This window comes from Cervus canadensis, chromosome 17 (genome assembly GCF_019320065.1).
Source record: "Cervus canadensis isolate Bull #8, Minnesota chromosome 17, ASM1932006v1, whole genome shotgun sequence".
Taxonomy (NCBI): Eukaryota; Metazoa; Chordata; class Mammalia; order Artiodactyla; family Cervidae; genus Cervus; species Cervus canadensis.
The window spans coordinates 51,785,389-51,810,050 of NC_057402.1; the positions used below are offsets into that span (position 1 = coordinate 51,785,389).

General features: G+C 44.2%; 1 protein-coding gene across 4 annotated transcripts in view; it reads left to right on the top strand.

Moving 5' to 3' along the window:
* SV2B (synaptic vesicle glycoprotein 2B) overlaps positions 1-24,212 on the top strand; it is a 243,136-nt gene extending 218,924 nt beyond the window's left edge. For all 4 annotated transcript variants that reach the window (XM_043434488.1, XM_043434485.1, XM_043434486.1 and 1 more), the window contains 4 exons: positions 5,271-5,404; positions 8,765-8,965; positions 15,927-16,086; positions 21,168-24,212. In XM_043434488.1, coding sequence (XP_043290423.1) covers positions 5,271-5,404; positions 8,765-8,965; positions 15,927-16,086; positions 21,168-21,351 — 679 coding nt within the window. In that variant the 3' untranslated portion in view covers positions 21,352-24,212. The remainder of the gene's footprint in view (positions 1-5,270; positions 5,405-8,764; positions 8,966-15,926; positions 16,087-21,167) is intronic.
* The last annotated feature ends 450 nt before the right edge of the window (positions 24,213-24,662 follow it).

Here is a 24,662-nt window from a genome sequence, read left to right on the forward strand (position 1 = left end):
GAGTCTATAAGACAGCTCACGGGACGTGGCTCAGAATATTGTGAATAGTCCTTGAGAAGGAGCTAAGGGCCCTGACTATGCTTAATGGCTAAACTATGATTATTTGGTCTCCTTTGACTATTTTCCTTTGTTTCTGCATGTTTTCACTTCTCTGATTGAATTCACTTCTCATATTCTTTGTCTAAAGTTTTTCCACAGACAAAAGGCACGCTGAGGACATGGGAGGCAAGGACCATAGCATCCTGCTCCTTTTCAGTTATACCCTCTTTTTAAAAATGTTCTAGATCTGTGTAAAGAGAGACAGGATGCAATATGGTGATTTCAGCACTTAGGTGGCGGTAAGTGTAAGAGAAGATGGAGAGAGTACGTTGGATTTACTGGCAAATTCCCCGAGGCACAAGGACGTGTCCTTAGAGATTCTGGTAGACACAGACCAGTATTTCCCATCATCTATGTCTGCTTCTCCATGAAATAGATTTCGACCATTTGATGGCCGTCTCCTAACACTACTCCTTTCTTTCCCAGGCTACTTACAGTAAAGATACTTCTCATTTATACAACCGTATACTAGAGCTGGAAAAAGTCATCTCCTCAATAATGTTATTTTAAAGATTTTTTAAAATCTGCAAGCCTGCAGAGGAGAAGAGACTAGCCTGAAATCTTTTGATGACAGTCCTAAAAGTTGAACTCCATTCTTCATTTTTTGGAAGGTGGTGTCAGAGGTGAAGTAAAAGCCTGATGCCCATGTGTGGAGAATTTAAGGAGTTATATAGAGTTATACAGAGAATTTAAGAAGTTGCATAGAAGTTATAAACAAAAGACCCTCTGTTTCCTTCATTCTTTAAGTAAAATGAGCCCAAGCATGTATTTTCTGAAGTGATTTTCTTTTTTTCCTTAAAGATTTTTTTGAATGTGGATCATCTTTATTAGTTTGTTACAATATTGTTTCTGTTTTATGTTTTGGTTTTTTGGCCGTGAGGCATGTGAGACCTTAGCTCCCCGACCAGGGATCGAACCCACACCCCCTGCCTTGGAAGGCGAAGTCTTAGCCTGCCAAGGAAGTCCCCTGAAGTGAATAGTTTTCTCATTCCTTCTTTGCTTCATCTCAGATTAGGACCTGATATGAGATAATGTGTGAGAAACTAGAGTTCCAGTTCTTTCCTGAAGAAGTTTCTCTTTTATTTCACTGTATGTGGAAGGCTTGTTGTAGGACGGTCTGTGTGTGTGAGCTTTGGGAAAATAGACCCTTTGTTTATTTTCTCTCTGAAAGGTGATATAAATGACATGAAAGAGAATTTTACACTTAACAAAAAGTCAGTTAAAGGGTACATATTATATATCCTGCCTCTGTGCCTTAGCAGATGCTATTCCCTTTGCCTGGAATTCACTTGCTCTGCATCTTGGCTTGGATAGCTTTTATTTATCCTTAAGGAAAAGCCAATATCATGCTGTACCCGACTGTATCATAAGTGCCCGTTTGCAGTGATCTTGTAGCTTGTCTCTAATCTTTTTTAAAAACAATTTATATCTGGTCGTGCTGAGTCTTCATCACTTTCTCCAGTTGCGTTGAGTGGGGGCTACGCTTCAGTGTGTGCGTGGACTTCTGACCGCGGCGGCCTCGCTTGTGTGGAGCACAGCCTGCAGGCACACGGGCTCACTAGTAGCCTGAGGGCTCGGTTGCTCCATGGCAGGTGGGATCTTCCCGGACCAGGGATTGAACCCGTGTCCCCTGTGTTGGCCGGCGGACTCTTATTCACTGTACCACCAGGGAAGTCCTACGTATGTCTGATCTTAATCGTTATCACACCAGATTTTAATGGTCAGTTTTCTTGTTTCCCTCTTTAGTTTTGAGTTTCTTGAGCGTGATCCCATTCAAGTCTAAATCCTGGTGACTGCGTAGATGTGACTTTTGGCGTAGTTTAGATCACCTGGCGGATGAAGCACTGCGCTTGAGGGTAACTGAAATAAAGGGTTTGAAATAATAATTCCATCACAGCCTCTGGATCACCCATGGCTTCTGTTTCCTTAAAGGAAGGGTTTCATGAGATACTTCTGTCAACTTTTCTTTCAGCCTTTGAGGCCTCCTGAGTGAAGCATCTTGGACCAGTTCAGTATATAAATTAGAGATCAGAGGAGATGATTTATATAAAAGACTCATAAAATATACCTTGGCGTTTTCTCCTTTTATCTCTCCCTTTATAACTTTGGCTTTTTATAACTCACTTGGAGATACATTTTAAGGTCTGCCAGTGTCAGACCTGCTATGATTTACGGCCCTTCTTTCTCACCCACCTTTGGCAGAACATTAAAATATCACCAGAGGCCACATCACCACCCCATTACTGTATTAAAGAGAAGGATATATTAAGAAGCGCAAAGACCTGAGACAGGCTCCAGGAATAGCTTTCCTGAGTAAACACAGTCAGCATACAAATTACATTAATTTTGACATCAGAGCCATCTTCCTGTAACAAAAGCCTTAGTGATCAGGTTTTCCATAGAAATAGGAAGAGTCCAGCGGTAGCTTTTGGAGGCCGATTTAAATTTAACCCTAGGAGAAACTGTTGAAAACAATTTGGCTTTCTTGATCAGGGACTCTCACATTTCCTAAAGTATAATAATCTGGCATCTTCCTCTGGAGATTATAGTTCAAGAGGTGCAGGTTGGAATGAAGAGAACTCCTATCTTTCGTAATAACCTCCCATTTTATTCTTTTTTTTTTTTTTTTGTACCCAAGTTACGTCAGTTTATTTTCATTTTTAAAAACTGGAGTATAATTGCTTTAAATGTTGTGTGGTTTCTGCTGTGTAGCCTTGTGTATACATAAACCCCCTGCCTCCTGAGCCTCCCTCCCGCCCCCCACATCCCACCCCTCAGCGACATCACAGAGCATCAGCTGAGCTCCTGGCTTTATGGCAGCTTCCTGCCAGCCATCTGCTTTACACATGAAAAGTGAAAGCATTAGTTGCTCAGTCGTGTCCGACTCTTTGCAACCACATGGACTGTAGCCCGCCAGGCTCCTCTGTCCATGGGATTCTCCAGGCAAGAATACTGGGGTGGGTTGCCATTTCCTTCTCCAGGGGATCTTCCTGACCCAGGGATCGAACCCAGGTCTCCTGCATTGCAGGCGGATTCTTTACCATCTGAGCCCCCACAGGGCAGAGTATATATGCCAATGCTACTCTCGCAGTTTGTCCAACCCTATTTTATTCTGATGCAAGTGTTCTGGGGACTTCTCCTTGAGAGGCACTGGCCCATGCCTTCCTATTGCATGAGAGGTCTTTTTGTCAAAGCTAATAAGATGTGGTTCTAGGTTAGGGTTCTCAGCAGAACATAGTTGAGAATGAAGAGTAAGGGGCACTGGCCGTCGTATGTGCTCGCGGAGTGAATGATCTGGCGGCCCTGAAGAGCAACGGCGATCCTCACTGCCCTGTGCTACCTCTGTCCCTGGGTCCCCACTGAACTGTATTTGTCTGTTGGCTTGGTTTCTTTTTCCCATCAGACTTGAGGGCAGGGACCGTGGCTTTGCTGTCTGTACGCATAGCACCTAATGCCACGCTCGGGAAAACTTTTGCTTGAGACTGAATCAATGAATGAATAGACAGACGAATGAATGGGGTTGAAATTCCTGACAAATGAAGACACAGACAAAGGTTTCTCACTTAATACTTTAACCGAGCTTGGGAAATATAACCAGCAGAGGCTGATGTCCATGTATGTGAGTATATGTTTTTAAATGTCCTGCTGCTCTTTCCTTTTAAGTTTATGTCGGAGCTGAAGACGTGCAACAGCTCCAGATGTGGGCTGTGCCTCATAGTCATCCAGCGCTTTTACCTCTTATTGGCTGTTTCGGTTTTAAGTGAAAAAGTAATATATACCAAGTGTATATATTGGTGGGCTACAGCCCGTGGGGTCACAAAGAGCCAGATACGGCTGAGTGACTGACACTTCGCTTTCAGCCCCCAGCGCCCCTGCCCCGGGCTACACACTCCTGTGTGTGTCTGTCACTCCAGGTGTGTGCCGTGCACGCGAAGGCGTATGTGCCTTATCCTTTCTCACACGAAGGAAAGTCACACGCTATAAATGTCACTGAGTTTCTTTTTTTCAGTTAACAATATATCTTAAACATGGTTCCAGATGAAGGCATACAGATCTGCCTGATTATCATAATGGCTATAGGTGCTCAGATGCTCAGTTGTGTCTGACTCTTTCCGACCCCGTGGACTGTAACCCATCAGGCTCCTCTGTCCATGGGATTTCCCAGGCAAGAATACCGGAATGGGATCCCGCTTCCTTCTCCAGGGGATCTTCCTGACCTAGGGATTGAACCTGCGTCTCGTGCATCTCCTGCGTTGGCAGGTGGTTTCTTTACCACTCTACCACCTGGGGGGTTACAGTCCATGGGGTCGCAAAGAGTTGGATGCAGCTGAGCAACAGAGCCCCTATAGCCATTATAGTAATTAGGTAGATGGCTGTGTGTGGTACCTATCTGTCTATCCATTCTCTCTATTACCTATCTACCTTTCTATCATCTATTATCTGTCACTCCTATTGTTTACCTGTCCCCTATCTATTATCTATCGTCTATCTATCTATCCATCTGTCTTTCTAGTAAGGCATTGCTGCTATCAGCAATGTTGCAGTGAAGATCAGTGAATGTGTCTCTTTGAATGCATGAGCAAGTATGTGTTTTATAAACTTTTTGAGGTGGTATTCCTAGGTCAAAGGGATAGTACATTTTAAATTTGGCAAAGCTGGTCTTCAAAGAGCCTGCACCAATTATGTTCAACAGTGTGGATGACAGTGCCTATATTCCCCCACATTTTTGTTGGTTCAATTTTAAAAACAAAAATTCTGAGGCCCTCACACATCTATTGCCTTCAAACCTTCCAAGACCAGCTAAAGGATATTCCTGTATTTAAAGCTCCTAAACTGAGATGTTATGAATATTTTCATGTCACGCTGTTTCATCTTTCCATGATTCTGATGCAGAAGGTCCATGAATCTGCATTTGGGAATCATAGATTGATGCCTAGAACCCCGTGTGTACCTGGACTAAACGTCAGGTCCCGAGGACCTGAGGGCCCTCTCTGTTTATAAACACACAGTGAAGAAAGGGGAACTAGTTTGGGTTGAAAATAACGTGTTAGAACCTTTTAGTTTGCACTTCTCCTTCTTCTGCCTTTCTGTTTTCTGTTTGAGTCTCAAGTCTCTCTCTTTTTTTCTTTTTTCCTGGATGAATCATTTGGGTGCTGATTTTTTCCCCATAGGTTCACAAAGATGTACTTTAAACATGTACTCTTTGAGGACACGTTATTTGACGAGTGCTATTTTGAGGATGTTACATCGACTGATACCTATTTCAAAAACTGCACCATTGAATCGACCATCTTTTATAACACAGGTAAGAGCATGAACAGGGTGGACTTGCTGTTTAGAAATCGTCCAGCTGCTCAGCCATAAGCTTTACAATGTGTGTGCTGAGTCTTGGGTTCTTGCCCCAGGCAGGGCACAAAGAAGTTGCCGTGCCAAATCATTTACTTTGTCTGTATCTCAGTTTGATCACATGTAAAATAGAAATAGAAGCACTGGGCAAGTGTTCTGATCTCAACAAGACTGATGCTATATGCTCAGGGTCTTTGGTAGGAACAAATTATGACCCAGATTAAAAAAAAAAATAGCATTCCAAGAGGGTTACATTTTATGCCTGGAGTGCATTCTTGAAGACCTAGCATAATTTGAAACTTATAAAATTCTCATGATAATACATGAAAAGGAAAGACTGCATCTTTTCAAGCTTCATGCATGAAATAAGATAAGAATATTTTAAAATTACACCATTTCAGATTTCCATGATTAAAAAAAAATCACAAAATTTCACCTCTCTCTCACTCCTCATTATTTTTACTGCTTTCATGATGAATTAATACCAAGTGGAGCTGGGTTACAAGGAAACTAACTGAGCTTTACCAGGGGCTTCACCGATACTATCTCAAGTAAGAAATGTACCAACATCCGCGTCTTACAACTAAGGAAACAGAGGCTTAAGCAACTTACATTAAGGCCACAGATAGCAAGTGGGGGAAGCTTGGCTCCATCCCTTAATTGTTAAGCTGTGAAGTCTGTGAGGCTTCCTCTGAAATACTTGCATTGTGTCCGGATCAATGCTTCCTCCCTGGCGTTGGCACCATGGCATAGTTTAATGCAAGAACATCTTTTTCCCCTTCATGATGTCAATCTCAAACAATTCAATGTCTCGTCTCTAAATATCCCTTGGTCTTTAAATAGTCCATCATGGAACTTATCTTCCTAACTTATTTTTAGCCTGAACTTAAAAAAATATTGGTGAGTTTTGTACGTTTCGTCTTTGGAGTATCTTTTATTTTCTTCTTTCAGGTTTCAGTGATGCCTCTTTGCTTGCTCTCTTTCCCTTTTTCTCAATGTCAGCAAGTACATTTTATTTATGTAAAATATTTTAGGAGTTTCCAAGATAAAACCTGCTATTTCATTAAGGTTATATATATATGTATATAATTCTATGAATATATATATTCATAGAATTTAGTAACACTTAAGCCCAAGTAACTTTTTGTGTGTCTGTATACTTCGTATGTATGAACTATGTATATATATGTGTGTGTATATATATATGTGTGTGTGTGTGTGTATATATATATGTGTGTGTGTATATATATATATGTGTGTGTGTGTATATATATATATGTGTGTGTGTGTGTGTGTGTATATATGTATGGCCTTCCCAGGTGGTGCTAGTGGTAAAAAACCCTCCTGCCAATGCAGGAGACATAAGAGCCACAGGTTCAGTCCCCGGGTCAGGAAGATCCCTGGAGGAGGGTGTGGCAACCCACTCCAGTAATCTTTCCTGGAGAATCCCTTTGGACAGACGAACCTGGAGGGCTACAGTCCATAGGGTTGCAAAGAGTTGGATAAGACTGAAGCAACTTAGCATGCACACACACACTATATATATGTTCTCACACACCACAGTATGACACAGATGTTCATACACACTACACATAGTTCATGAACATATATTCACTATATACCGGCACACATTATATATACACAGGTGCAATCAAGTCTGTATGTTCACACTTATACATGTGTATATAGACATGGTCAACGTATCAATTCATTTAGTAGGGTCTGTCCTTACTACTCTTCCTAACATTTGAAAAAGTTATAAAACTTATTTATGATTATTGCAGAAATTCAAACATTAGGAAGGACACAGAGTTGAAATAAAACTTCGTTTCCATCTGGCACCTGATTTCTGATAGTGTTTCCTCTTTTTCCAGAGGGAGCTGCTGTGTAACAGTGTCCTTGCAAACTCTTTATGTTTATTCACATAGGTAACATACATGTTTGTTTAAAAGTAAATTGATTATATAGCTCATACTGTTGTGACATTTGTTTTTTTAAACTTAATATGCTATAGATATGCACCCTCTTAACATGGTAGGTGAGTGAGAGCTCAGTCCGGTCCGACTCTTTGGACCCCATGTACTATAGTCTGCCAGGCTCCTCTTGTCCATGGGATTTCCCAGACAGGAATACATGCCCTCCTCCAGGGCCTTTCGTGACTCAGGGGTTGAACTCAGGTCTCCTGCATCTCCTGTATTGGCCAGTGGATTCTTTACCACTGTGCCACTTGGGGAGATTGGGATTTTGCAAACACTTGTAGTCATGAAGTGTCAGAGCTGGGAAGCAGTGGATATCATTAGATGTTTCCTCTAACTTTATAGGCAGAAGCTCAGGGAGGTTAAAGAGGGTCAGCCACTGAGCCAGTGGTTATTTTGAAGCATGCTCAGGTTTCTGCAAGGGTTTTGGAGTGACTGGCTCAATCTGGACCCAATTCTCTGGTCATTTGCCTCATATAAGCTGGGAATCCTTGAAGGAGTACCCCAGGCAGGGTGGCCTTCAATGTCATATTGTTGATACAAACAAGGCTGTTAACTGACTTGAAAGATGTTCTACTTACATGTCCCTCAATGAATGTTCATTTCATTTCCCCTTGCTTAGAGAAACTTAAACAAGCTGTTACATTTTTAAAGATTTCTTGCTACATCAGTACCTTGCCCCATGTTATTATTGTTGTTGTTCAGTTGCTAAGTCATGTCTGACTCTGCAATCCCATGAACTGCAGCACGCCAGGCTTCCCTGTACTTCACTATCTCCCCGAGTTTGCTCAAATTCATGTCCATTAAGTCGGTGATGCCATCCAACCATCTCCTCCTCTGTTGCCCCCTTCTCCTCCTGCCTTCAGTCTTTCCCAGGATCAGGATCTTTTCCAGTGAGTCGGCTCTCCACATCAGATGGTCAAATTATTGGAGCTTCAGCTTCAGCATCAGTCCTTCCAATGAATATTCAGGATTGATTTCCTTTAGGATCAACTGGTTTTATTTCCTTGCTGTCCAAGGGACTCTCAAGAGTCTTCTCCAGCACCACAATTTGGAAACATCAATTCTTCAGCTCCTAGCCTTCCTTATGGTCCAACTCTCACATCCAAACATGACTACTGGAAAAACCATAGCTTTGACTATACAGACCTTCGTCCGCAAAGTGATGTCTCTGCTTTTAAATATGCTGTCTAGTTTTGTCATTGCCACGTGTTACCTTGACTTTGTCTGATTGCCAGGGGTGGTGCTGCCTGCCCAAGGAAGGGGCATAACTCCAATCCCTGCCTCTGCCCCAAATCTTCCCCCCTGTTTCACATGAACCACATGTTTCTGTCTCTCCGCAGACCTCTATCAACATAAGTTCATCAACTGTCATTTTATCAACGTTACCTTTCTGGAGCAGAAGGAGGGCTGCCACATGGACTTAGAGCAGGACAACGACTTCCTGACTTACCTCGTCAGCTTCCTTGGCAGTCTGTCTGTCTTGCCGGGGAACATCATTTCTGCCCTGCTCATGGACAGAGTTGGAAGGCTCAAGATGATTGGTGAGTTGTCAGGGATGTTGCGGCTGTGTTCTAGTGGGCTAGGGCGGAGGCTTAAAGTGGAGGAAAAGCAGCAGGATTTTCCTTTTTCTTTTTCAAGAAAACTCGCACAGGAAACCATGTAGGTAAGATGAATTCTGCTGGTATCGAACCAAGTCTGCAAAACCCCAGGGAACCTTGGAGATCTCTGAGATCCCTAGTCCCGGTCGGGCACAAGCCTTCATTTCCTGATTCAGCAATTCTGTCACAGTTATGTATTCTATTAGCACTTCAGTAGGATGTTAAATATGTCCGCTATACCCACTTTGTATTCCTCTTGGTGGAAAAATACACTAAAATGCTCTTAAATGAGGATCAATTTCATTCGATGATCATAAATAGATCTTGTTACTTTTTATTATTTAATAGCAATAACATTTTGGGCTTTGGAGTTGGACAGGCTCGTGTTGGAATCCTATCACCTAAAGGCTATTTGACTTTGGACATGTTCCTTTACTTCTCTGGGCCTCATCTTATAGATAAGTAGACTTATGATGGGCTGGCAGGGGTTTGTGAGAATCGAACACAACTTACCCAAAGCATCTCCTAGTGCTCCGTGCATTGCAGGTTCTCATGTCTGCCTTGCTTCATTCTGCCAGATTTGCAGCAGTTTATTACCAAAACACAAGCCAGGCATGGTGAACAAGAAATAAAATATATATACACCCAGAGCCGGGGTAAACGTGGGGCTTCCCAGGCGGCACTAGTGGTAAGGAGTCAGCCTGCCAGTGCAAGATATGCAGACGATACGAGTTCCATCCTGGGGTCGGGAGTAGGAGGAGGAAATGGCAGCCCACTCCAGGATTCTTGCCTGAGAATCCCATGAACAGAGGAGCCTGGTGGGCTACAGTCCACGGGGTCACGAAAGAGTCGGACACTACTGAGCACAGCACAGGGAAAATGTACACAGAGGAATATGGTAAAGGGGCTTCCCCTGTGGCTCAGTGGTAAAGAATCCGCCTGCCGATGCACGAGACATGGGTTCGATCCTTGGTCCAGGAAGATGCACATGCCCTTAGGCAGGTAAGTCCATGCACCACAACTGTTGTGCTTGTGGCCTGAGCCTGGGGGCCGCAACTACTGAAACCTGTGCATCTAGAGCCTGTGCTCTGAAACAAGAGAAGCCTCCGCAATGAAAAGCCCTCACACTGCAGTGAAGAGTAGCCCTCGCTATCGCAACTAGAGAAAAGCCCACACAGCACGGACGACTCAGCCAAAAATAAATTAATAAAATTATCAAAGAAAGAATATGAGTCAAGGCCAGGGGAGGGGGAGCAGACAGTATGCTGATACACATGCCTCGAGTTCGGCCCCAGGGATGTAGTTGTCGGGAAAAATTAATTCCAAGATCCTAGCAGCAAGGCTCAAAGGATGCAAAATAAATTGCAGAGTCTCTTTGGCAATAAGTAGTTGCATGAATATTTAGAATGGTGAGCCCAAGACATGGCTGTGGTTTCTGCTTTTTAATCTCATCGAGAGGATGGTCATGTCTCAGGCATAGCAGGTTGAGCTGCGTCCTCTTCAGCAACAGTGTTCTGGTTGGACCTGAAACCCGATGAGGGAAGACGGTGGCTGATTAACTTCTGTGATGTCTGTGCCGAGCTCGGGGTCTGCCACTGAATCATGGCTTAGTCACGCTGTGGGATGGAGCGAACCAGCGAAGATGACCTCTTTCCTGGACGAGTTGGAGGCACTGAGTTTTTCAGCAGAAGGTCCTGCAGGGGTGGCGTGGTGTCAGAGACTGGCGGGCGGGAGTCAGCTGGCCGTCTCGGCCAGCACTGGCTTTGTGAGTCCGCATGACTTCCTTGACGGCTCTGAGATTCTCTCCCACGATGGTTAAAATAATACCTCTGTTAGCTCCAATGAGAGTGTGTGACACTTCTGCCACTGGCCCTTTTTTTTTTTTTTTTTAAATTTTCAAACTATTAGTATGTAATGAGCTAGACAAATAGTGTGTTCCAAGCAGTCTCTGTTGGTCTGTCTAATAACAATATAGAGAAGAAAAACAGGTGACTGAAGCCATATATTTTTACTTGGCACTTGAACTAAATCACTTGGAGTGGCTCTGACAAGTCTATTTTTATGGGAAAAACCCCCACAATTTTGGAGAAGAAAAGAGCAATCTTTGTACAAGAAAGTGAATTTCTTTTCTTTTCTTTTCTTTTTTTTTATGATTTCTTTATTTATTTTTGGTTGCACTGGGTCTTCGTTGCTGCCCACAAAGCAATGGTGCCTGGGGTCTATTCTCTAGTTGCGGTGCGCAGGCTTCTCATTGCAGTGGCTTCTCTTGTTGCAGAGCATGGGCTCTGAGGATGCATGGGCTTCGGTAGTTATGGCACGTGGGCTCAGGAGTTGCATCTCCCGGAGTCTAGAGCACAGGCTCAATAGTTGTGGCACATGTGCTTAGTTGCTCCCTGGTTTTGGGGATGTTTCTAGACCAAGGATCGATTCTGAGTCTCCTGCATCGACAGGCAGATTCTTTACCACTGAGTCATGAAGGAAGCTCTATCGTAAGGTATTGAATGTAGTTCCCTGTCCTATACAGTAGGACCTTGTTTATCCATTCTTGTATATAATAACTTCAGGTAAGTAATATTTTTCCTGATTTAAAATTTATTTCTTTTTAATTTTATTTTTGGCTATGCTGGGCTGCCAAAAATTTTTGTTGCTGCATGCAGGCTTGCTCTAGTTTTGGCGAGCAGGGGCTACTCCCTAGCTGTGTGCATGGGCTTCTCATTGCAGTGGCTTCTCTTGTTGCAGAGCGTGGTCTCTAGGACCCGAAGGCTCCACAGTTGTGATGCAAAAGTTTAGTTGCCCTGAGGCATGTGGGATCTTCCTGCACCAAGGACGACCCCATGTCCACTGCGTTGGCAGGCGGATTCTTAGCCACTGCACCGCCAGTGCAGTCCCCAGGAAGTGAGTTCCTATCACAGGCCTTTTAAGTCCTAGGGTTGAATAGCGAATTCTGTGTCAGCTCCTGGAGTAGCTGAAAGAGTTCTTGGGAGATGAGGGTGGATGAAGAGAGGGTGGGGGGCGTGCCCCTGTGAGCAAGAGCGACGGACCGCACCCCTCAACCAAGGGCGCAGGGAGGGCTGAGCACCCGGAGCAGGCGGGGCGGGGAGAGAGCTCATCCTTTCCTTCACCACCGAGTCTCTGCTTGTCATCATGAGTGTATCCCAGGTGAAAGTGGATTTCTCCAGTGCTAACTTGTCATACTCCCCAAACTGGATATCTGCAACTAATATTTACCGTTCATCATTCTTCATGTGTTGTCCAGTCACTCAGTCGTGTCCAACTCTTTGTGATCCCGTGGATTGCAGCATTTCAGGCTTCCCTGTCCTTTACTATCTCCTGAAATTTGCTCAAACTCATCCATTGAGTCAGTGATGCCATTCAACCATCTCGTCCTCTGTTGCCCCCTTCTCCTCCTGCCTTCAATCTTTCCCAGTGTCAGGGTCTTTTCCAATGAGTCAGTTCTTTGCATCAGGTGGCCAAAGTATTGGAGCTTCAGCTTCAGCATGAGTCCTTCCAATGAGTATTCCGGACTGATTTTCTTTAGGATTGACTGGTTTGATCCTCTTGCTGTCCAAGGGACTCTCCAGAGTCTTCTCCAGCACTGCAGTTCAAAAGCTTCAATTCTTTGGCACTCAGCCTTCCTTATGGTCCAACTCTCACATCCATACATGTCTATAGCAAAAACCATACCTTTGACTATATGGATCTTTGTCTTTATATTTTGATCTTTTACTAATGTCTATTTCATTTCTGAGCAAGATTGTTAAAAGCTCATATAGTATCCTTTTTGTAACTTTAGAAAAAGGCCTGGCATACAGTGTATCAACTGCTATATTCTCAGGGCCCAGTAACTGCCAGGTGCTCAATTAATGTCTCAGTGTGATGTGAGTGACCTGTTTTGACATTGCCTTTCCTATGATCCTCAGACAACCCCCCAGTCGAGTCTGCTGGGGCATCAATTATCCTGCTTACTCTGCCACTGTGCCCTTTTCTGGCCGGAGTTGTGCCTTGTTAAAAGCAGGGAAGAAATTTTTCCTGATGAGCCTGTTAGTCCTCATTTATTTGATTTAATAAATATAAATTTGTCCAGGACAGTTCTCCACCAGCCTGTGTGGTCAGCAATGGGAATATGATGCTAACTGAGACAGACAGCATCCTTGTGCTTAAGGAACAAATGATCTATTGGAGAGACAGACATAAACTAGAAATTTCATTCAACTAACACTTAGGAAGTGCTTATTAGAGGTCAGATTTTGTCCCAGGCATTTTGTAAATATTAATATATCTAACCTTCATCTGTGATGGGGAAAGTGAGACAGCTCAGGGAGGTTAAGTGTCTCACTCAAGGTCACACAGGGGCAGCTGGGGTTGACCTTAGGCCTCTCCATCACAAGGGGAATAAGAACTAATGATGAGAGTGGAAGATGTGGGGACCAGAGGGATCTATAGTGTCTCTATATTGACTCAACGTAATCAATCCTAAGGGAAATTAGCCCTGAATCTTCATTGGAAGGACTGTTGCTGAAGCTGAAACTTCAGTACTTTGGCCCCCTGATGTGAAGAGCCAGCTCACTGGAAAAGACCCTGATGCTGGGAAAGATTGAGGGCAGGAGGAGAAGAGGGGGACAGAGGATGAGATGGTTGGATGGCATCACCGACTCAATGGACATGAGTTTGAGCAAGCTCCAGGAGATAGTGGAGGACAGAAGAGCCTGACGGGCTACAATCCAGCGATGGGGTGGGGTGGGGGGTCTCAAAGAGTCAGATATGACTTAGCAACTGAACAACAGCAATGGTTCCCTATTACTTGATTTCTTTGATGATAATATTTTGTTTTCAATAAACATTGTACCCCAAAGCCCATGGCTGGCCACTTTGATGCATACATGTTGATGATACAGTTCTCAGGGCACTTGTGGTCCAGTAGATAGTAGTCTCCCCCCATTCTAGTTCTCTCCTCACTGTTGGAAAGACGTTAGCATGCTACCTAGTCACAACCCTATCCCTCCCCAGAATCAGCAGAATGCAGGTGGACAGTTACCATCCCCCAGCTCGTCAGCAGGGTTTGGCATGAATCTCGGCAGCTCTGGGTCTGATGGCGAGGCTCCAGATAGAGGCGCCCCCTCCCCAACCCAGGGAGGCACTTGTGGGGGAGGCCAGAACAGCCTTTTGGCTCCTTGGCAACCTGAGGACCCCTCCAGACTCCTGATCCCTGGTGGGGACTCCTCTCTGTTTCCCAGCTGGTTGGTTGGGACCTGCTTCTTTCCTTCCTTTCTGCCAACTATTCCCACCACATTTCCAGACATACTCTTGATCTCTGCTCTGTATCCACTCAAGACTTCCCGAGCTCTTCTGGGCTGGATGTATTGAATTTGGGTAGGATGCGACATAGCCTTCTTTCAAGGGGATTTCTTATCATTAACTGTATCACCCAGAGTCCTGGTGAGGAAAGGAATTCACCCAAGATAGTTCTGGTGAAGACTGTACGATGGAGCAGCATTTACACGTGTGGGCAGGGTTATGGGAATAGATGAGGTTGATGAGACTCTCAGATGCTGGTGACAGTGGGCAGCAGGCTCTATCTCCAGGGACAGAGGGAGAAAACAGCAGTAGCTGAACCCAGGGAGAGCTAGAACCAAGGAGGAGGAGGCATCTGGGAGAAATTATAGTCCTGGAGGAATGTAGCATTTGCCCCAAAAAGGGCTTATAAAGCAGGCTGGGAACTGGCATGAAATACCCTGAGCCCTTTCTCTTTGCAACTGACAAGGGAGCCAGCCCCAGGCATGCCGTCCACAGGGGTTAGCTTGCTGGGGCACAGAGCAGGGCTGAGGAGGGTAGCTTAGATATCCAGGATGCAGATGGCATACATAGGAATGAGCAGCAGGGCTCTTGATCAAGTGTTCTTCTGTAGCTCGTGTCCAGCTGTGTTCTCAATGGAACTTGAGCTCCATAAGAATGGAGTCATTAAAAAAAAAGTATTGCCTATGCTCTGTGACAACCTGGAGGAGTGGGCTGGGGAGAGAAGTCGGGGGGAGGTTTATGAGGGAGAGGACATATGTATGCCTGTGGCTGATTCATGTTGAGGTATGACAGAAACTGTACTAAATTGTAAAGTAATTATCCTTCAATTAAAAAGTAAAGGGCTTCCCTGGTGGCTGGGTTGGGAAAATCCCTTGGAGAAGGCAAAGGCTACCCACTCCAGTATTCTGGCCTGGAGAATTCCATGGACAGTCCATGGGGGTTGCAAAGAGTCGGACAAGACTGAGCGACTTTCACTTACACTGGTGGCTCAGTTGGTAAAGAATCTGCCTGCAATGTGGGAGTCCTGGGTTTAAAAAATTAAAAAAAAAGTTTTCAAGTATTTATTTATTTTTGGCTGCACTGGGTCTTCGTTGCTGCGCCGGCTTGTCTGTAGTTGCGGCGAGGGGGAGCTCCTCTCTTGTTGCGGAGCATGGGCTTGAGGGCGACAGGCTTCAATATTTGTGGCTCCTGGGGACTCTGGCGCAGGGGCTCATTTGCCCTGTGGCCTGTGGGAGCTCCCTGGGATCAGGGACTGAATCCGTGCCTCCCGCATTGGCAGGCGGATTTGGTACCACTGAGCCATCGGGGAAGTTCCAAGAATGGAATCTTCTGACACTGATGAGTCTGGCATATCATAGTTTCTTAACTAATATCCACCCTCTCTGCCTTGTCTTCAGTTACTCTGGGCTGGACAGTACCAGGGAGGGAGAATTTAGAAATCCTTCCTGGGGGCTCATTCTGGTGACCCATGCAGAAGGCTCTAATTCCATGGCTGGGGTGCCATGTGGGGGTCCAAGCTGTGCTCTCTTTGTGTGGAGATGAACCTGCTTTTGCAGGTGTTGTCTGACATGGGTTTCATGTTTCTTCCTGCTCTGATCTCCCTGGGCAGGTGGCTCCATGCTCATCTCGGCCGTCTGCTGCTTCTTCCTGTTTTTCGGCAACAGCGAGTCTGCAATGATCGGCTGGCAGTGCCTGTTCTGTGGGACCAGCATCGCTGCCTGGAACGCGCTGGATGTGATCACAGTGGAGCTGTATCCCACCAACCAGAGGTCAGCTCCTCTCTGCGCTTCCCTGTGGGACTTGCTTGGGCTCCTTTGGCCAGGAGTCAGCCCGCCTCGAGATCCTCCACGGGGGCCATCTTGGTCTTCCTGGGGCTTGATGGACCAAATGTCTCTTAGGGTGTTGAGTTTGTCTCACCCAGAGGCTGGCATAGGCCTGGATTTGGGAAGGCTAAGGCTTGATAGAGTGGGCTGGATGGCAAGATGCAAAGGACAAGGGGAAACCTTGTCCAGGAGAGAGAAGTTAGTGTCAAACCTATGTATGTGCCACCCAAACGGAGGTGAGAACAGGCATGCTGGTGGGAAATGAAGGAGAAAGGGGAAGAGCTAGACAGACAAAGGGTGGAGCAGAATAAAGGTGGCATGAGACAGGATGGTTAGGGCATTTACAGAGAATGTGGCAGGAATGCCCAGGGTTTATTTTCTTTCATGCACAGTCTTTAGGAAGTTCTTTTCAGTTCTGTCACTCAGTCATGTTCGACTGTTTGCAACCCCATGAACGCAGCACACCAGGCCTCCCTGTCCATCACCAACTCCCGGAGTTTACCCAAACTCATGTCCATTGAGTTGGTGATGCCATCCAGCCATCTCATCCTCTGTTGTCCCCTTCTCCTCCTGCCCTCGATCTTTCCCAGCATCAGGGTCTTTTCAAATGAGTCAGCTCTTCACATCAGGTGGCCAAAGTACTGGAGTTTCAGCTTCAGCATCAGTCCTTCCAATGAACACCCAGGACTGATCTCCTTTAGGATGGACTGGTTGGATCTCCTTGCAGTCCAAGGGACTGTCAAGAGTCTTCTCCAACACCACTGTTCAAAAGCATCAATTCTTTGGTGCTCAGCTTTCTTTATAGTCCAACTCTCACATCCATACATGACCACGGGAAAAACCATAGTCTTGACTAGACGGACCTTTGTTGATAAAGTAATGTCTCTGCTTTTTAATATGCTGTCTAGGTTGGGCACAACTTTCCTGCCAAGGAGTAAGTGCCTTTTAAACCAGACCTCTACAGGAGGAGGTCTGGTTTAAAGGCATAGGGTCAAGGCCCGTCACTTAGCAGATAATTTCTTCTCATGGAGTGGGATTTTTTTTCTTCTGTGGATTTTTTCTTGATTTAATAAAAAAGTTACACAGTGTAAAATCAGACAGTGAAAAAAAAAGATTTACAATGAAAAGTTCAATCTTTCTTCCACCATAAGCTGCTAGTTCCCCTCTCAGAAGCAGCAGCTACTGCCAGTTTCTTGTGTATTTGTTAGAAATATTCTTTGCATAAAGAGGAATGCATATGTGTATGTGTTTATATGTATATGTGTTTGTATGTTTTATGTGTATGTTACCATCCCCCCTTTTAAACCAAGATGAGAACATGCTATGTTATGCCATTCTATGCCATATTTTATTCTCATAGGCATATATTTTGGAGATTGTTCCATGTTACTTTCTCAGTATTTTAAATGGATTCATAGTATGTTGAGGGGGTATTTTTCAGGACAGCAGGTGAGTGGCTCTTGGGCCAGAAATGAATGTGAAGTGGTGTGGAAGAAAGTGAAAGTTAGTTGCACAGTCGTGCCAAACTCTTTGTGATTCCATGGACTGAAGCCTGTCCCACTCCTCTGTCCATGGAATTCTCCAGGCTAGAGTACTGGAGTGGGTTGCCATTTCCTTCTCCAGGGCATCTTCCCAACCCAGGGATAGAATCCAGGTCTCCCACATTGCAGGCAGATTCTTTACCAGCTGAACCACAAGGGAAGGTGTGGAAGGCTAGTCAATGCAATTCTGCAAAAATAATGATATTCCCAAGATTGATGACAGAGGTATTGGATTACAGGTAGCCAGGGAAAAGCACAAAATACTGTGTTCGAAACCTGTCCTGTTAATCAAAGAACTTATATTACAAAAAATAAGCAGTTGAAAGTTACCTTTATTTCAAAGATATGTGATTTTAAATCCAGGGAACCTAAGGGAATTAAACAAAGAGACTAATAGAAACAATAAAATAATTTGGTGAGGTGATCAATAATAAAACTAACATAAGAATTTATAGATCTTAAAAAAGATCAAATATTTTAAAAAATGAAATTCATTTAATAATGGAAGAAATCATAAAATATTTCAGAATCAATTTGATGAGAAAACTGAAAAACTTATGTGAAGAAGTCATAAAACTTTACTGAGAGATATAAAGTGAAGTGAAGTGAAGTCGCTCAGTCATGTCCAATTCTATGCAACCCCGTGGACTGTAGCCTATCAGGCTCCTCCGTCCGTGGGATTTCCCAGGCAAGCATACTGGAGTGGGTTGCCATTTCCTTCTCCAGGGGATCTTCCCAACCCAGGGGTTGAACCCAGGTCTTCTATATTGTAGGTAGATGTTTTACAGTCTGAGCCACCAGGGAAGTCCCACAAGAGATATAAAATAAGACTTAAATATGTGTCAAGATGTATCTTACTGAATTCTAAAAAGATTTAATCTTACAAAAATGTTAAGTATTCTTTAGCTTTTGAAGCATCCATTCACAACTCCATGAGATTTTTTTTTCCCACCCTGGGAAACTCGAAAAAAATGACTGTAAAGTTTATTTGGAGAAATACACATATGAAAATATCCAAAAAATTCTGAAAACAAAAAGACTGGAGTTGGGGTTGGCAAAAATGGATAAAGTGTGATATAGTTATAGAAAAATTGTAAAACTAATTTAAAGTACAAAAATATATATTCTTCATAAACTTGTGGTATGAGATAGAGACAGTTTTACTTAATTTGGGGAGGACTAGTGCTCAGAACACGGCCTTCTAAGGTGGCTCAGTGGTTTGGAAGGAAAGCTATGACAAACCTAGACAGTATAATAAAAATCAGAGACATTACTTTGCTGACAAAGGTCTATACAGTCAAAGCTATGGTTTTCCAGTAGTTGTGTATGGATGTGAGAATTGGACCATAATGAAGGCTGAGCACTGAAGTGTCAACTGATGTTTTTGAACTGTGGTGCTGGAGAAGACTCTTGAGAGTCTTTTGGACAGCAAGGGGATCAAACTAGTTGATCCTAAAGGAAATTAACCCTGAATATTCATTGGAAGGACTGATGCTGAAACTGAAGCTTCAGTACTTTGTCCACCTGAGGTAGAGAGCCAACTTATTGGAAAAGACCCTGATGCTGGGGAAAACTGAAGGCACTAGGAGAGGGGACAAGAGAGGATGAGATGGTTGGATGGCATCACTGACTCAATGGGCATGAATTTGAATAAGCTCCAGGAGGTGGTGAAGGACAGGGAAGCCTGGCGTGCTGCAGTTCATGAGGTTGCAAAGAGTCAGACATGACTGAGTGACTGAAGGACGACAACAACCAATTCAGGAGACACATGAGTTGAGGGTTTGCTCCCTGGGTCTGGAAGATCCCCTGGAGAAGGAAACAGCAACCCAGTCTAGTATTCTTTCCTGGAAAGTTCCAAACATGCTTAGAATATTGTCTCTGTACATAAATGGAGTCAGAAGATGATTGATGGTTGACAGTAGTTATCACTGGGAAGTGCGGTTAATACCAATTGGGATTAGATTCTGCCATGAGTGAGAGACTCCAAAAATTAATAACTGCATACATAGGAAGATAGGAACTGCAAACTCTTTTTATCTTGTTCTTCCTCTTTTGTGACCTCAGTCATGGTCCACAATGAGACCATCTACATTCCAGGAAGCAGGATGCAAGGAAAAAGGACTCTTTAAAACAAAACAAAGCAAACCTTTTTATTTTATATTGGAGAATACCCACTCCAGTATTCTTGGGCTTCCCTGGAGGCTCAGTCAGTAAAGAGACTGCCTGCAATGTGGGAGACCTGGGTTTGATCCCTGGGTTGGAAAGATGCCCTGGAGGAGGGCATGGAAACCCACTCTAGTATTCTTGCCTGGAGAATCCCATGGACAGAGGAGCCTAGGAGGCTACAGACCATGAGGTTGCAAAGAGCTGGACATGACTGAGCGACTAAGCACACAGCACATAGCCAATTAACAATGCTGTGATGGTTTCAGGTGAATAGCAAGGGGATTCAGCCATTCATGTATCCATTCTCCCCGAATGCCCCTCCCATCGAGACTGCCACATGACATCGGGCAGAGTTCCCTGTGCTATGTAGTAGGAAAAGACCACTCTTGGAATCTCTTAAAGAAGTTTCTCAGGAACTGCCACTTGTGCTTATATCCCATTGGCTTGAGCTTCATCACATGGCTAAGCTCAGAAGCACGGGAGTCTGGGAAATACAGTCTTATATCTGGAGACCTGCTATTTAGGCAGAGCTGTCTTCATCACAAGAAGGTAGAGGAGTTATTAATGGGGAGCACTTACACTTTCTGCTTCATGTCACAGTACTTAGGTGTGTGTATTAAGTTGCTTCGGTTGTGTTTGACTCTCTGTGACCATGGACTGTGGATTGCCAGGCTCCTCTGTCCATGGGATTCTCCAGGCAGGGACACTGGAGTGGGTTTCTGTGCCCTTCTCCAGGGGATCATCCTGATCCAGAGATCAAACCTGCGTCTTTTGTCTCCTGCATTGACAGGTGTGTTCTTTACCTCTAGCGCCACCTGGGAAACCTGTGAACAACTCAAGTTGGAAGGAAATACTCCAAAATGTTAATAATGGTGATTCCTTTCAGTGGTGAAGTTACAAATTCTTGCATCTTTATGTTATTCTGTATTTCCAAATTAGACTAAAATAAGAATGAGTTATTGATATTTAGGGAAAAAATTCCCTCCCACACCTTCACTATACTTCTTCTTCTTCTTCTTCTTCTTCTTATTTGCTTGAGGGATCCACTCCGACAGGGTTTTTATTATTTTTTTTAAAAACGTTTCTATTTTGTGTTGAGGTAGAAAACAATGTGCTGATTAGAAAACAAGTTGTAGTTTCAGGTGAACAGGGAAGGGACTCAGTGGTACTTGTACTTGTATCCATTCTCCCCCAAACTCCCCTCCCATCCAGGCTGCTCTCTACTTCCTCCACCAGGGAAAGAGAAGAACCCAGTCCCATACACCTAAGGAAGTCTAGTTTGTATCCTCCAGAATGGTTAACTTTCTCCTTCTTTTACAGGGCAACAGCCTTTGGCATCCTCAATGGATTATGCAAATTTGGCGCCATCCTGGGAAACACCATCTTCGCTTCTTTCGTTGGGATCACCAAAGTGGTCCCCATCCTTCTGGCGGCCACTTCTCTCGTTGGGGGTGGCCTGATTGCTCTTCGACTGCCAGAGACTCGAGAACAGGTCCTGATGTGAACCACCTACTGGGGAAAGGAAGTGTCGGAAGAACCTCGCCTGGGAACCTCAACTGTGCCCACACTTCCTGTCTGTCACTGTCCAGCGGACACCTGGATAGCGCAGGAGGAAAAGTTGAATTTGTGACCCCTAGTTTAGCACCCATTTCAGCTGTCTATATGTTTGTAACTCAGGTGACTGATTCAGGGGTTTCCTGAGCTGTCCTCCCGTAGAATCCCAGAACTCCATGCTTGGCTTCTAGTGTCCCCAGCCCAAGGGGGAGAACACCCTCGAGCGGGAGGACAGACTAAGCGAGGGGTGTGTATTTCTGCAAGTGAGGTACAAGGACTTTCTTGCATTTCAAAATGAACTTGAGAAACACGCAAGTCCCTCCGTAAAGTTCCTCGGAGCCCAAGGACTTAACAAATTGACTTGGTGGGGAAGTTGAGTCATCATCTGAATACTGAAGTACATACGATACATATATTTTTGCAGTTAAAGTGTCACTCCTCATAGATTCCATTTGAAAATTGGCACAGTAGCATTGAAGATACTCTGATATAGGAAACCAAATATCTGAGCAATATCTGTAGAAATCTATGTTACCCCCTCCAAGAGTCCTCTAAGTTTTCCATGATGATTAGGGGGTAAATTGAAGAATAATATTTATTCCTATTTTGAGTCAAAAACACTTAAGGGGATAGGCATTCTGTAAACTAACTTTGTACATAATTGTCTTTGGGTTTCATTTGCAGAAATGGTGTCTGCAAGTATTTGCCAGCATTTAGCCATATTTGGAGAGGAGTTGGTGTTTGAGGTCCCAGGAAATTGGGGCTGATGGAGTGAAGTGGAAGCAGAACTTCTTATAGCCATTTAACGTGCTGGCAGGAGGATGCACTTCACGAACTCACGGTGCACTGTTCATTTCATTCAGGCTCTTTTCTTCTTGTGGGGGAGAAGTTGTTTCCTCTCTTATACAGACCGCTGGTTAAACGCAAGCTCACCATCATCCATCCTAGCATTTGATGTGCCTGCTCACCCGGAAGCGACATGGGAAGTGTTCCGTGGCTTCTGCCATCTTCTTTGTAGGCAAGAATAAGACGCGGTGGACAGCGTTGGGGGTGGAGGGAGGGGTGGGGAAATGCAGCCGCAGGCCTTCAGAGTGTGAACTTGGCAGTGAAACACGATCTGTGTTTATTACAATGGTCAGATCCCATGAAAAATCTCCTCTGTGCGTCTCGGTTCTGCTTCTTTTTAAAGCAGACATTGGCATGGAGGTTAGGGAGTGCAGGACTTGTCATATATGTTTTTCTTCAGTCCTCACAAGGAACATTTTCCTGAGATCTAGTATGAAATGTGAATGGGGGTAGGGGTGGGGGTGGGGTGAGGAACTCAGGACAAACTGCTTTGGCAAAGGTTGGTAATAGATTGAAGTCTTGAATCCATTGAAAAAGAACAACCATTTCACCCATCAGAACTGTCTTGCATGGAAGGGACTGTGAGCTATAAGCCCTGGGTCCCTGGAGGTGAACCCTGAGGCCAAATGGACCTCAGTCTGCAAGAACCAGTCCTTTGATTTGTGATGCTTTCAATTCTATAAAGTGCCAGGCTTTCACTACCAGAAACCTCAAAAGTTTAAAGAAGAATAAAGATGGCTGTGTTGAGTTTATTTTCTGTTTTGGAGAAACACTTAGGTCCTGTGATAGCTTCCAGCCATCCTTTGGTTATTCTCTGGAGTAGAAGGTGGAGAGGAGAAAAAGTAAATTCCTGGCACCTCTCTATCCTGGATCTGAGATCAGTTTTAATAATTAAAAGGTTTTCTTTGCTTCTCTTGCCCACTGATAATTGAATCACCATTTTCTCTCTGTGCAGGGAAGAAAGAGGCATCAACTCTGGTTTGATATCCTGACTCCCCCAAATGCGTAAATGTAACATTGTGTATTAGTGTTTCTCTCAGTTCGTTACAGGAGTTACCTAACATCAATGCTACATCAATAATGAGAGGATCAATGTAACATAGCTGTAATATACTTGCTTGTGATACAAAATACACTGGCTAGGTTCATAAAAGAGAACGGTGTAAACTGGGATTACTACATCCCTTATAACATGATTTTTTCAGTGGGATACTATAATTCGATGAACAGTTACTGCTTAAGAAATTTATAAGGCAGCAAAAGCCTGCATTTCTAGTTAGGATGGATCTTGTAAATCTAAATCCTGATTCATTTTTGAGCGTTGGGATGGCTGCCACGATTTGGGGTAAACTCCATTTGATTCCCAAGTTCTCACTTCTGCATTATCCTTATGGCTCCGTACAGCAACCGTCTAGCCAACCAAGGGCAATGCCCATCCCATCCATCATGCAGGCCTTTGTAAAGGTACGGTCTTGCTCTGTAGCCTTTTCCCATGAAAGATTGTTTGGCACTGGGACCTGGCCACTTCTTAAATGCTGTCACTCCTGCTGAGATAAATGCATCTTTAAAAATAGTCCTTTTGGCAGGTCATTGGGGGATAATGTACAGTATTCCTGGCCAGGCGCTTCTTTTTCATTTCACATTCTACCCTGAGAAACTCCCTATGGCATTCGTGGAGAATCAGAAGGATGAGGCTGTCCCTCGTTGAGCAAATCTGTTCGCAGTTCGTGATGTATTTTATGATGCCCAGTTTGGGAGAAGATGCTTTTAATGGTCTCAGCTGTATTGTGTCATCTCTTGATGCTGATTTCTTGATCTTTTGTTTTACTGGAAATAAATAGTGAAAGGGGTGTGCCTACTTGTGACGTTTATGGCACACGACCTTGAGGTCATGTAATAAATAACCTCTTTCCCAGGGTTTCCTGGCACCTTGTATTAGTTCATTAAAAATAATAATAAAATTAAACAAACCTTAAAGAACTGAGACTAGAGATTATTTCTAGACTCTAAAGTCTCTTCTGGAATCTTTGATTGATTGGATGTGCTGACAGCATGCTGACAATCATTTCCTTCTTATGTTGCATGTGGGGACCTTGAGAGGTTAAATGATATAACCAAGGTGACATGTAGTGCTTGGAGTGGGTTCCAAGTGGGTTCCAAGTTGGTCTAGTTCTGGACTAATTGCTCACTCATATTTTACTACAGAGTCTCCCATAGTCTTCAAGGAATGGGAAAATATGACCAACACTTAACCTGGGGCCATTCACTGAAAGTCCACTTGATTGCTTTACCTAGAATACGTGGAAGGACCAGTGTAAACATGAAAGGGTTTGGTATGTATTCATGGACACACAGGCTCCAACCCTGGGTTGGTAAGATCGCCTGGAGAAGGAAATGGCAACCCAAGCCAGTATT